This window comes from Buteo buteo, chromosome 24, assembly GCF_964188355.1.
Source record: "Buteo buteo chromosome 24, bButBut1.hap1.1, whole genome shotgun sequence".
In the NCBI taxonomy this organism is placed as follows: domain Eukaryota; kingdom Metazoa; phylum Chordata; class Aves; order Accipitriformes; family Accipitridae; genus Buteo; species Buteo buteo.
The window spans coordinates 9158874-9172746 of NC_134194.1; the positions used below are offsets into that span (position 1 = coordinate 9158874).

At 42.9% G+C, this 13873-nt stretch overlaps 1 protein-coding gene across 1 annotated transcript in view; it reads left to right on the plus strand.

Annotated features, from left to right (window-relative positions):
• ITK (IL2 inducible T cell kinase) overlaps positions 1–13873 on the plus strand; it is a 30803-nt gene that overhangs the window by 7908 nt on the left and 9022 nt on the right. Inside the window, exons 2-8 of the mRNA XM_075056248.1 lie at positions 5548–5652; positions 8603–8684; positions 10094–10222; positions 10751–10791; positions 11582–11733; positions 12198–12263; positions 12435–12489. Of these exons, the coding sequence (XP_074912349.1) occupies positions 5548–5652; positions 8603–8684; positions 10094–10222; positions 10751–10791; positions 11582–11733; positions 12198–12263; positions 12435–12489 (630 nt within the window). The remainder of the gene's footprint in view (positions 1–5547; positions 5653–8602; positions 8685–10093; positions 10223–10750; positions 10792–11581; positions 11734–12197; positions 12264–12434; positions 12490–13873) is intronic.

Here is a 13873-nt window from a genome sequence, read left to right on the forward strand (position 1 = left end):
ACAGCTCTATGAGAGAAAGACTCTTCAGCTTTAAATAATTTTTTCAATCGTTTTGAAATCAGCCTGAATTATTTTGAAGATGGGCATCTTTATGGTAGGATTTGTTGGGGTTTTCCCATTTTGTGTCAGCCTGAGCTCATTCCTCTCAGGTGCTACCCAAGACTGTGTGCTGAGCCAGGAGCAGCCCACTCCGATACCCAGTTGTAACCGTGTCCCTTTGCTCTTCATAGCTGGGGGAATATTTAGAATTGATTACTGTGCTCTTATAGCAACATCGTAAAATTGTCACTTTGTTACTTAAGACATCCACCCCTGTGGACATTCAGCTGCAGCTGTGGGTTCTGGGAACACAAGAGCCCTCTCTGTTTTTGCTTCTGTTCACTCTTAGCCCTAATCAGCTGAGTGGAAAGGATTTCTGCTCTTTTTTTCTGTCCTGTTTGTGCCTGTGTATCAACAGCGCAGGTGTTTCTGTTCTTAAAAGCAGCGGGGTTGCATTAGGCATGCTTGATGGACCAACTTCGACTCCATAGTCTTCATGATGTGATAACATACATGAAGGGCAAAAAAGTGTGAAGACCCCAGGTTGAATTTACAGCACTGAAGTTCAATAAATCCACTTTTCGATATGGAAGTGCAGCCAAAGGACAGCAACAGAGATGGAAGCTGAGCACCGTGTTTCCAAATTTTAGAAAGGGAATTGATTTTCACGAAAAAAACCCTACTAAAAGGCACAGGTGAAGTTCAGCCTGCATTCAAGTACTGCCCTAGGGCAGCTGCATTGCCTCTGCTCCCTGAAACTAGCTCATGCCCTCACCTGAGCCTGTTTTGACCTCCCCATCACCATGGTGCACATGTACCACGGTTTAGAAACCAGCACGATAAAGCTACAAGTGAGAGTAGTATGATATGGTTAAGTCTTATTATTGTCATTACTAATTTGTTGTTACTAGTAAGAGCTGTGGATAGGGGCCTCGAGACCATTCGCCGTGCAAGTATAAGCCCTCTGCAGAGGTACGTTAGTCCTCTTAAGGCCAGTGCCTGCAGCAGATGTTGAAGCCACTGCTCTCGCCAGCACAGCAGTCTCTCGTTGCCACTCTAAAAATACTTCAGTGTGCATGCAAGCTTCTTTTCACACTTACATGCACTTTATTCTAGTGGTGTGCAGAAGTTAAAGTTTTTGCTTTTTTGCTTTTTTTTCCCCCTGCCTGTTCCTGAGAGACTGTATATAGCATTGAAAAAAAATAACCTGCTTTAATTTCACCACCTCAAGCCCACAGAGTAAGAAACCCTCAAATCAGCTTCTGCCTGTGTCCAGGCTGCACACTGAGCGCAGCCGGAGCAGGTGACACGGAGCAAGGGGTCATGCCAACGGCCAAGGCAAAGACCCCTCATCTACTTAACCACCAATTAAGAATAGTTCCTTCTAGTCAAGACAGTAAGTGAAAACAGGGAATGAACTTTGGCTCAGATTCTTAAAAAAAACCCCTGATGCTACAGAGAAGGTCATTAAACGCTTTTATTGATGGAAACGTTTTTGCGGCTGAGCTTACAGAGGACTGGAATTTCCTACCTTGCTTCACCGCAGCTATAAATTAGCTTTCCCCTACCCTTCTACCGAGAGAAAATATCCAGCTGCAACTGGGGAGCGGTGGGCAAACATGGGCTCATGGATGGACCTTGTGGTGGGAGGAAGGACTCCCTATCCAAGGGGGGACACAGCGGGGCTACAGGGGGGTCTCTACTCCTTTCTGCTGTGAGGTGCCTGGCTGGGCTGGGAGGAGCAGCCGGCATAGCAAAGGAAGGGACGCGCAGGCGATGGGGATGAGGTACGGGGAGACAGAGAGGTGAGCGCAAACGCCCGGTGACGCAGGGCAAGGAAAGCCCAGCTGCAGCATGGAGAGCCCTTGGTAGTGACCGCTGACAAGGAGTTTGGGGCCACATGAATCTTAATTGCTTGGTTTTCCCCTCACAGCACAAAAGAAACAAGTTCATATACAACTTTTGAACCGAGCTGGCTTTATGAAACATGGCATGCTGCCTTTCTGCCTGCCAGAAAATGCTGCCTGCTCCCTCCTCCCGTGCTCCCTGGGATAAGGCTCTGCCTACCCCTGCCTTACCTCTCCCTGGCATTTGGCCTCCCTCCCTTCCCTCTGCTTCCAGCACTGGTGGCTACTTTTTTTTGCCAGGTCCATTTGATAAATACAGTGGGGTTCAGCAAAACCTTTAAGCATCCACCGAGGGACCTTTGGCAGCGCATTTGATGAATGGGCTTCACAAATAGCACCAGCAAAGTGTTAGCCAGAAAGTAGCAAATTCCTCAGACTGCACAGCCCCATATCTTACAAGATCTTAGACGTTCGCAAAGGCTGAGGGTGCAGAGCCACGGTCAGGAAATGCTCTCACGGCGCAGATCTGTCACCTGCAGCCGCTGCTGCCGGCTCGCCATGGGCTCCACATCCCCGCTCCTTCCCCTGCCCCAGGCCATGGGCTGGCAAAAAGTGATTCATTTTGTTGGGTGGCCAAGCTGCCGTGGCGTGGGTGAACAGGAGCGTTGGTGGTTGTGTAGTCTTAGCACGTGATAAATGCCGGGTGGCTCATTCCCCAAGCAAGCATGGTGAGATGCTGCCTTGTGTTGCAGGGCAGGGCTATCTCAATTATACCGTAGTCGATTGTCCTAGTATCTAAGGCAAATGGGGACCATTGTGGTCATCTGGTTTATGCAGTAGACACAAACTAAAGGATTAATCAGTGAAAAAGCTGCTGGAGCTGTGTAGCAAGAGGAGGTGAAATACCAAAGATGAAGACAGTAATGTGTTGGGCTTGTGATGCACCCGGCTCCGTTCAGAGCTGTTAGCTCTCCTTTCTGGAATTGCCATATTGCAAATAACAGACCAAAAGAAATAGAATAGGACGGACTGGTCTGCAGCACACTGTACTCCTTGTGGGACAGCAGCATGCCTAGGTTATCTTTCCACACACATTATGCAGTAAGACCACTGATGTTTTTTCTGACCAACCAGCTAAAACATCTACTTAACTATACTCTGGGCAGACTGAAAACAACAAATGGAGATCTGTCAGCATATTTTGTCTCGCCCTTTTAGGAACAAGTCTCTGAGGTTTTTTGGAGACCATTTTTAAGAGGCTTTTCCTCTCCACTCCCTTCCAAATGGCCCAGTTGCTTTTGTTGGATTAAAGTGCAGTCAAGCATCACAAAAGCAGGGATATATTTAGTTTCCAGCCCAGTTTCTGGGTAATGCCTGGGTTGTGAGTGGTAATTCCAGTTGTTTGTGCTGCTACAGGACTGTAATTGCTTTCTATCAACAAAGTCCCATCTGCGGAGGATCTGCAGGGCAATGCACTGGCTGTGAGATGCACCCTGACGTTGCACTGCAACGTGAGATTATGAGGAGCTTCCGCTGCTGAATTATGTGATTAAAAGGAGCACAGTAGGTGATGAGAGCTGCAGAATCGCTGCACAAAGCTCCTTGAGAAGGCTGGACCTTGTCTTTCAGCAGAGTCCAGAAAGGTATCAACAAAAACCAGTCTGCAGTGAAAGAGCAGAGCGTGCGACTGGCACGGCATTGCTTCCTGAAGCCTCAGAGGAGGAGTGCATGTGGTTAAGCCCTGGGACTTCAAAGGAATAAGATGAAGGAGGGTTCAATGCTAGCAAAATTGAAGGTTTTTGTAGGAAATAAATGGCTTTGTGTCTCTTCAAAAGGGTAGAGGTCCCAGGGGCAAAACAAATGATAGAGGAGGTTGTGGAGAAGAGACAGAGGAAGCCAAGTCTGGAAGAAAGAATTGAATAGACAAGAATGAGAGAAAATAGATGGTGAAAATGGGGTGCAGTAAGGCCTTCTAAGGCTTGGCAATACTCTCAATAGTTAATTGGTATTTACATCTGGGGATGCTTTACGGCCTTGGGTTTATTGATACACAAAAATCCCAGTCCACCTCATAGAGCTACATAGGCAGATGTTGTCTACAGGAGACAGTCCTGGCAGTAAATCCAGAGGCGCTGGTTAAAGTGCAAGCAAATAAAAATGCAAAAGTTAAATACACCAGCAAAGTCCAGCAGGAGCAATGTGAGACCACACTGTAATAATTTCCCTTTCTTTCCTCAAGTCCAAGTATACAAAGGCAAAATAGCCAGTTGTGCAAGAATGAGGTTCGAGGAGCCTTGGGGCCTCTCTGTTTGAGGCTGTTTGACAGTATGCTGTGGCAAACCTCACCCCACCTCCAGTGGCATCAGCTGCTTCCCTGGTTTAGGCTAAATGTGATGATGAAAGGTAGAAACAGAGCAGGAGTGAGGGTCAGCACGGCAGCAGGGATGGCGCTGCCGGCAGGACAGAGCTGCAGGGTCACGGTGATGTAGGGAGCAAGGGGCAAGAGGGAGCTGGAGGGTGAAGGACACGAAGGGTTGGGGTCTGAGGGAGGGCGAGAAGGTTGCCAAAGTCTTGCTTGTGTCTCCGAGTGATAGCCCTTGACAGGTATGACACAGTCGCTGAAGTTCATGCTTTCTCCCGTTGACAGGCGCTTGTGTTTGAAAAACAGAAGCTTTTGCAGTGTTTTGGGGGGTTCTTAAATCTCACCAATTTCCGTCACGTTGTCACAAAGCTGAGCTAGGAGACGGCTAGCGTTTAATCCCTACTGAAACGAATCAAAACAGGAAACCAGTTTGCCTCCAAAGGGCGAATGCATTTGTAGTGAATCCTTCAGAAGCGTGCACCAGATACCAAGCCTTCATTTAGCTCCCACCTGCCCTGAGCCAGCGTCCGCCTCACCCGTCTCTTGCAAAAGCTGAGTGCCACTCAACAAGGAGCTACGGGGCGAGGATTTGGTAGCAAATAGGGTACGCCGAGGCAGTTGGGATACTTGGATGTCTGTTCTCTTCCTACCTTTTCCTAACTGCTCATACTGTTATCTAGGTATCTGGTATATGATGAATAATAACGCAGCAGAAGCTGCCAGAAAAAAGTTTTGTCGGCAAGTTTTTGAGGATATTATTTGTTTCAAAATTTCCTGTTATTTTTTCTTAGCTAAAAACCCAGACGGAACAAAACCAGAGAAGTGAGTTTTTTCTTAGAAAATAGATGCAGTAAAAATGTTACATTTTAGATAAAATGCATAGTTTTGAAATTCTCAGTACCCACCTATTTTTTAATAAAATACTTATTGTTTTATAGGTTTTCAGTATGAAGCAGGAGTGTTAGTAAACTGAATGCTTCATGAAGATAGTTCTTTTTGGTTAAAAGAGCATTTCATTTTGTTGGAAGAAAAAAGTAACACCTGAATTTCAATGAAACATTTTGTCTGCTTCTCTAAGAATCCATGTGCTGAGTTGAAATATGTGTATGTGTATGTGCAATCCATATAAAGCTGCCATATATGAGAATGATTCTTTATACTTTCAAATGTCTTACATAATCAGTTAATTTGCTTCTGTTCCATTAAAATTAAATCTCCCATGGACTCGACAATCTTGTCTAATTATTCATTTAATCTACAATCATTAGCATTTACCAAGTGCTTTTCTCTGTCTTTTAGAAAAAAAGGACTTTGAAGGGTTCTGTGGAACTTTCCAGGATTAAATGTGTGGAAATTGTGAAAAGTGACATCATCATTCCCTGTCAGTATAAATATCCTTTCCAGGTGAGTCTGTCTGTTGACCATACTGATACAGATGTCACTTAATTTTGTATTTCAAGAAAATCCTCCCTCACAGTGCAGTCGTTAATGAACCCAACACCAGGGTGAATAACAACAAAGGAAGAAAAAGCAGATCGAGGTTTGAAATGAACTGGGGAATCAGAGGCTGAGTGTTATTATAAGATCCATAAACTCTTCCACTCATTGGTTTTAAACTGGAAAGGATCATTAGCTCTTCTAGTCCTATCCCATGTTTAACACAATATTCAGCTATCGCACTAATTCATAGTCAAAGAAAGCCCATCTGTCACACGGGGAATCCACCCAGGGTTTTGGCCAATTTACCTGTGTGATGCTGAAACTAAATACATTCAGTGACCTTTGCACCAGAAACTGGTGAGTGAATGTGATGCTTTAGGGAGACTGCTCCAGACGAGAGCAGAGAGGGCTTTTAGTGATGAGATGGCTTAACGACCAAGAGGTAGACAGTGGTAGCTCTAGGATGAGGAACACATTGTCTAGTGTTAATTATTAATATATACAGGATATATTTACATTGCCATGTAAACATAAATGCCACAGAATATTTGCTCAGTTATTGCAACAAAAATTCCCACTTTATTATGTTATTCCCTGTGCTGGCATTTGTCGGAATTTTATCATATTGGTGACAGTACTTTTCTTAATATTTGTGGTGTATGGATTTCAGTGAATACAGGGCCAGCTTTGTTCACAGATGGCTTTAAAAGAGTGAATCACCTGGACTCAGATTTGCAGATCAAAGCTAATGATTGTGACCCATGTACACAATAATGTTAAAGAAGATAACTTTATAAAAAGAAAAAAGACAACCAGAAAACAAGATTTCTTTTTTTTTTTTTTTTTTTCCTGTTCTTGTTATCTCAAAACCAGCATCGATTTGGAGGCTTGTCTTGGTACTGTCATTCTGACAAATCATGAAGTAGCTTGCAGAGTTTTCTCTAAATCTTCATTTCAACAGTAACTCTGATCTGAGCCCTGGAAAATGTTACCTTGCAGAGATATGAGAAGGGAGAGGAAATAATTTCCCAAGCTAGGTTGGGTCAGGAAACCCTCCCTCCAGCTTGGGGTGGTCCCCAGCCAGGCTCATAAAAATTGTCCTGGAATATTACAAAATGTTGCTATGTTGGTGCATAATAAGCACTCAAGAAACCAGATGATCAGAGTGTTACGGCCTTGTTTATGGGCATTTGGGAGCAGGAGCAGATGCTGTGGAATGCTGCAAACAGCTCTCGATGAGCAGCCCGACAGGAAAGCTCTTAACTGGGGCTGGGTAGGAGCTGCCTGACTGGGGGAAGTTCAGCTACTCATAACTTGAGTGAACATGGACTAGAGAAGGAACAAATACTCAGATCTGTTTGGTTTTGGTCTGAATTTTCAAATCTGTATCTCCGTATCTCCAATGCTTGTAGGAACAGCAAAATAAAGTGAAGGTAGTGGCCAGTACTGGTGGGATGGTAACAGGGGACCAGTCATGACGCACGGTGTTCCGCCAAGGTTGTGGTAATCGCTCCTGCTTGTAGCACATCTGAATTTTGTCCCACGGTCAGTTTTGTGGTATTTTGTAAAATGATATTGTCTGGGTTTTTCTAAAAATATCTCAGCTGCACCCAGCTGTAAATCTTCTCTGGAACTACCAGTGGCTTTTTGGTTTTGTGTGGGTCATCTGGCAAGTGAGCCCCTTGCAGAGAGGCATAAAATGAGTGATTTTGTGCAGTTGTGCATGCTCATGGCTACATCCTCTGGAGATCTCCTTACTGCATATTTCAAAATCTGCCTTAGATTGTCAAAACATTATACAGACATAACAATAATATCAACAGGAGTGGCTTTAAATAAGAGGGAATTATTCCTCCCCTATTTCTATTTTTTTGTAAAAGAGGTTATAATTTATCTCTCCATAGCATGCAAAGCAACTGAGTCACACGGTTGTCTGTGTGTGCCTGCAAGGGCTTCAGGCCAAGAGATAGCAAATATTTCCTGTTCTTTAAACAATAATCAACATTGCCTCATCTACACCCCTGGAGAAACTTATAAAAACAGCTGCTCTCTTGTAGAAACCTCTGTTTAAAGACAGTGGTCAAAGTTTTTCAAAGCACCTGTGCATCAAAGAAACCAGGTCCCATTTGGAATTAAGTTGTTGAGATAAATATTGGAAGAGAAATACAGATTATGCATTGCATCAAATTTTAGGCCCAAATGTAGTCATCCGATTCAGTTTCTGCGTCATTTTGGTTCTTGTGATGATTCTACTCCCTGCTCTGAAACTTCACAAATATTCTGTATTTCTCTTCCTTTGTTTGTTTGTCATTAAGGCCAAGTTGATGAAAACAGCATCTTGATTGCTCATTGTTCATCTGCTCCAGCTTCTTATTTCCCCTCTATAATCCTATTGAAAACTATTAAAAACTTTGAAGAATAATAGTAATCCAAATAATCTCCAGGAAGTTGCCCGAGATTTATACTGACACGAGAAAAGCTAAGTTTGGCTCTTAGATCTCAAGTGAAGGTATCTTGCAAGAAACTGCTAAGAAACAGATGCTATTTCCCCAGAGATGCTTTAGAAGGATAAAGTGCACTCAGTGAGTAACAGCCTGAATCCTCTGCAGATTGAAATTGCTACATCTCTGTTGATTTCATGGGCATTTCTTAACAGCATAAAATTGATCTAAAACACTGCTTGTCTAGAATACTTTCTTGGTCAGGATTTCTGCTCTGTTTTAAATAATCAAAAGTCAATGCGGTTAAGAGATGCTTCTGAACAGACCCTGTTACTCCGCTTCCCCAAATCATCATTTTGCATATAACTTGTTGGTATGAGAGCTGCTTCGTGTTTTCTTCAGTGACTTCATCGTGCCCAGCCTATCTGGGATTGCTTCTAACGGCTGGCTCCCTTCTTTACTCCCCTCTCCAGATTGTCCACGATAACTACATACTCTACGTGTTTGCACCCAATCGTGAGAGCCGGCAGAGATGGGTCTTTACGCTGAAGGAAGGTAATAAAACCCCTGTGTCCACGTAATTGTTGAAGTTACTTATCCCGAACCAGTTTTCTCACAAGCTATAATGCAGAGAAAATATGCAAGAGGAGTCAATGTCTTATATCTAAGCATGCAAAGTGGTAGTGGGGAATGAGGTTATAAAATCAAATTGCTTGTAAATATGGTGGGTGTGTTTCAGCAGCAGTGGACAATTTGAACATGGAATGCTTTATTTGCCTCTTTCTAGGATAAACTGTTAATAAGTTACTGTAATTTGAAGTTTCTTATTCCAGAAGAAATGGGGATTTTTCTATGGCTAATTTTTTTAAGAAATTAATCTTTTCTGCATAGAAGATTTTTCATCTCTTATTAATAGATTTTTTGTTTAGATGACAACCTTGTTAGAGAATCATGACTATTAAGAAACATTTTTGTGGGTAGCTTTCATTTCCTGTTCACCTCTTGAATTGTGCTGTGGTTCGCTGCAATGATTCTGAAGTAAAGGCACAATAACTAACCACTGCAGGCAGAAACAAAGCACAATACTTGACATAAGGAAGGTGTTACTTAGTTACATGAAAATTATACTAGGCTTCCATCATAGCTTTTTCCTGTTTTATAACACAACCTGCTTGTTCACTCTGAAAACATTGTGCCTGATAGAGATACTATTAAGTTCATGCACTTACTCTTGCAACCAGTTATTCTCCTTCTGGAGTGCACCTGCTCCAAGCTCCTACTTTATCACCTCTTCTCATTCAACTTTTTGAGACTGTCCCCTCCCTTGGACAATTTGAATAGTCTCTTTAAAACGGCCAGCAGAAATTTTTTGTTCTTTTTAGGAAAATTATTATTACAGATAGAGAGCCTGAGCTTCAAAAAGAAGTACCTTTAATCACTCACGCAGACATTCAAGACTGGTATTTACATGTACAAAAAATGTTTATTGCTGCTGAATGCCAGCTTGTACAGCCCCTTTTGAACACCAAGCCAAAGCAGCAAGAGTCTGTGTCCTACATATATACATAGTGTAGAGCTGTAACCTTTCATGGGAATCATCAGTATATGGCCTGCCAGGTTTTATTTCTTTTTATGAGACCTTCCTTCTGTGGTTTTGGTGTTTATCAATTTAAAGAGAGAGTCACTTTGGTAGGATTCTGTTCTCCTGCAGTAGAGAGGTACGGGCTCCATCACCAGCAGGAAGGCTGTTCCTCCATATTGACGCTGGCATTCACTCCTTTTGGGAGAAAGGAAAACATTAATGGAGGGGGCTGATAATATTCACCAAAGCTTGGTTTGAAAAGAATAAGAAGCTTCTCTGAAGTGCAGATTATTTCCATTCAGTTCTAGATGTCTTTCAGAGCTGATGTGAATGCAAATAAATTCATTTTCCCCCTCCTTTTTCTTCCCCTAACATTTTCCAGAAACCAGAAGCAACAACAGTTTGGTTTCAAAGTGTCATCCAGATTTTTGGATAGATGGCAGGTGGAGATGCTGTGCTCAGACAGAGAAGATGGCACCTGGCTGTGTGGAGTATGACCCCACCAAAAATGGTATGGGATTTGTTAAGACCGTTCTGGCCTTGAAAATATTTATTACTAGCAAAAATAAAGGATTGAATCTGTCTCATACAGAACATCAAAGAATATCATGTTACATTTCCATCAAGAGACATGTTGCTGCCTTCTTGGTATATTCGGGCTTATCTTTTACTGTATATGGCATTCTTTGTTTTGAATTAACACTTTCCTCTGTGTGATGCTTGGTGCTGTTTGTGGAATGAGATGGCGAACTAGGAACTTGATCAGCTGTGGTCAGTCAATAAGCCATAATAACAACTTTCTTGAGATATATGCATTCATCCATATATGGCCTTAAGTAATCTGTACCCCATTTCAAACCCATGCTGTGCAGCTAAGGGTCACTGTGTAGGTGCAGGCTGTTGGCATGTCTTACTCTGAAAGACCAAGGCTTGCTACTCACTGTTTTTTGTATCACCTTTATCAGTTCATTACCTTGATGGTTTCTCCCCTAGTTTTCTCCAGATCTACTTCAAATTATCTTTCTTGATTTCATTTCAGCCTCAAAGAAGCCTCTTCCTCCCACTCCTGAAGATAACTGGGTGAGTGCAGTGAGGCATGCTAAGCTGTCCCTAGTGTCCTGTGTGTTTAACTAGCAGTGGTGAATATATCCTCATTAAGGTTCACCACGGTGCAGTGACCTAGAATATCACCTGTGATAATATTCCCTAGGCTTTTCCCTTACCTCTTCCATATTTTTTCATAAGTTATAAATCAGCAGCATCCCACTAGAGCTAGGTTCAGTCTTGCAAAGACAGCTTGGTTTCACAAATAGCTTTCCAATGGTGAGTGAAGCTTCAACTGTGGGTTTTTTCAATCTACAGAAAGGGAAACTGGGGGAGTAGGAGGGATATGAGAAAAGCTGCTGTGAAGAGGAACAGAGAAGTGATTTTCCAAACCCACTTGTGGATGGGACAAAATGTCATTGGTTTATTTAATAAGCAGGGAGAAGCAGGGTGGTTGTTAAGGGTGGCTGACTTACTGGAGGGCATTGGGACAGTCTCTTCAGGGAGGCCATGGAGATTTTATCATTTAAGAGGAGTTTAGGAAACATCTGTGAAGAAGAGATCAGACAGAAGAAACCCTGCCCTAAGAAGGAGTAGATAAGTATTTTCTGTGCAACTAAAATTTTTATATGAAATTCATTGTTTGAAAGTGCTGAAAATTCTCATGTTGCCGCCATACCCCACTAGACACGTTGGGATGCTTTCCTAGCTTTGAGGCTTTTGAACCCAGAGGACACCAGTGCTGCCAGGGAAATATCATTTCAGAGAGCATGCCATTGGTTTTTATGAATATGAATATGATGAGCCTTTTTCCTAATTTGTGCAGAAATTGTTGCTAGACCCAAAGGAAGCCGTAGTCATGGCCATATATGACTATGAAGCCCAGAATCCGCAAGAGCTGACGTTACAATATAATGAGGAATATTATGTGATTGACAGCTCTGAGGAACATTGGTGGCTGATTCAAGATAAGAATGGGTAAGTCCCTTTTCAACAGCCAATTTACAAATCCTTTCTAAATCCAGTTTGTTTTTCCATTAACATATATGCTGGCCTCTAATATAACTTTTGTGAAGCATCCTCTGACATACAGGAAAAGAGTGATGGAAGGTTATTTACGGTAACTTTCTTCCCTTTGATATTGCTTGTATCCAGGCAGCTTAAGAAAAAGGATCTGAAAGTTAATTTAAAAAAATAAACAGTCCTTAACTCGGGCTGATATTCGCTGTCATACACATGGAAGAAAAAAATCATGAAAATTGCAAAACTCTCCAAGTTTAGAGGTGCCATCAGTTGTTTCCTTCTTCAGTAACCCTACTAAATACTTAACAACCAACATTTCTATCATGCAAAGAGCAGGCAAATCTTTCGGGCCTGACTCCCACAGATGCAGAGAAAATCCTGTCTGTCTAGCACACTCACACCATGTCGCATTTTAACAGGCATGAAGGCTACGTGCCAAGTAGCTACCTGGCGGAAAAATCACCTGAGAATCTGCAAATATATGAGTAAGTTTTGCCTATGTTTTTCTTGTATCTCTAAGTGCCTTAGATTTGTTTTAGAAGCTACAAGCCTCAAATGTCCCTACCCCACATAATGTGTCATTGCTAGTGCTGGGGACACTCAATTCAGAGGCTTTTCAGCAGAAACGCTGACTTGGAATCTTTTGATGTTTTCAGATGGTACAATAAGAACATCAGCAGAAGCAAAGCAGAAACACTCCTCAGAGATGAGGTAAACCAGTGTTACGTGTGGGATGGATGGGCAATAATAATTAATTAATAACAAATGAGGAGAAGCCTGCAAGGGCTGCTTTGTGTAAGAGAGAGCTGAACGCTGGGTTCCTGCTGTGTTGCTGTCCTTGGCTGCTCTTGGTGTGCGGTGCAAGATAAAGGACCACTAGCAACCCCCCTTACCTCCATGGTAGCTGAGCGTGGGCAGAGAGCTGTGCCATCCTTTGGACAAACACACCCAATAGCTGGGGCTGATGGAAAACACTGTTTCAAACACTGTTGACTGAAAACTGTGATTTTAGCTTATCTTTTCTGTCTCTGCAGGAGGCCTGCGGATGCCAGTAGTTCTCTGAAAATCTAACCAATCTTGTGATGAAATGTTTTGGGTGAAAGCCAGGAGTATGAGTTTAGGTGGTTTTTTTTTTTAGTTTTGTGTGTGTGTGTGCATGTCAGCATGCATCTTTAATTTTTCAGTTGAGCCAGACTTTTCCAGTGAAGACTGTAGTGAAAATAAAAAGAATACACCTCTTGTTCAAATTTTCCACACAAACACAACCTTAGTTTTAAAATCAGCTCTTACACTAAGAGGACACCCGAATAAAGTGTTGTTTCTTGGAATGATAGTATTTTATGGAAATAAAAGCATTGTTGTGCAGCTTTAAAAATTCTTTTAGTTCCTATAAACTCCTACGGGATGTGTCCACGCATGGTTTAGTGATCTTATTTTTCCTTTTGGTCCTACCAATGCAACTTTTCTATGGGAACTACCCCTTTGTGGCTGCAGAGCCTTCTGGTTCAAAACCTCACAGCCCCCAAAGCTCCCCCAAAACATGTGGCCAAGCTCACGAATGATCTTTGGGGAGGTTTGCTGTCAAGTGGGAGGGAAGGGCAAGAACAGAGCTTAAAGTAACTCAGGCAGGTTGCTGTCTCCAATACTTGCCCACCTGTGCAAGCAAACCCACACTGCCAAGGAGATGAAAGCCCTCGCTGTGCATGATATAGATGCTTCTACAGCAGCATCTGGAGACCCTTTTTAGGCTTCCCTGTGCTAGATATTGTATACTGCGGATGTGGTAGATGTTGTACAGACACACATTGAAGAGACAGCCCTGGAAGGTTTATAGCTCAGTGGCCTGGTCTCACCTGGGCAGAGATGCATTCTGAAAGCCAGCGGTTCATACGCAGGGGATGCAGTAGCAGTCTCAGCCTCTGTGTTGAGCTGGAGCTGAATCAGTCCGCAGGGGAGGTGGGAAGGAGGCCGAGGCAGAGCACACTTGGTGGATTAGGTTTGTACCAAGTGTTGTGGGGTGGATAGAGGACGTCATATAAAATGGAGGAAATCTACCATGTGAAGCAAAGCAAGGAATAAAATAATCAGGCACTTG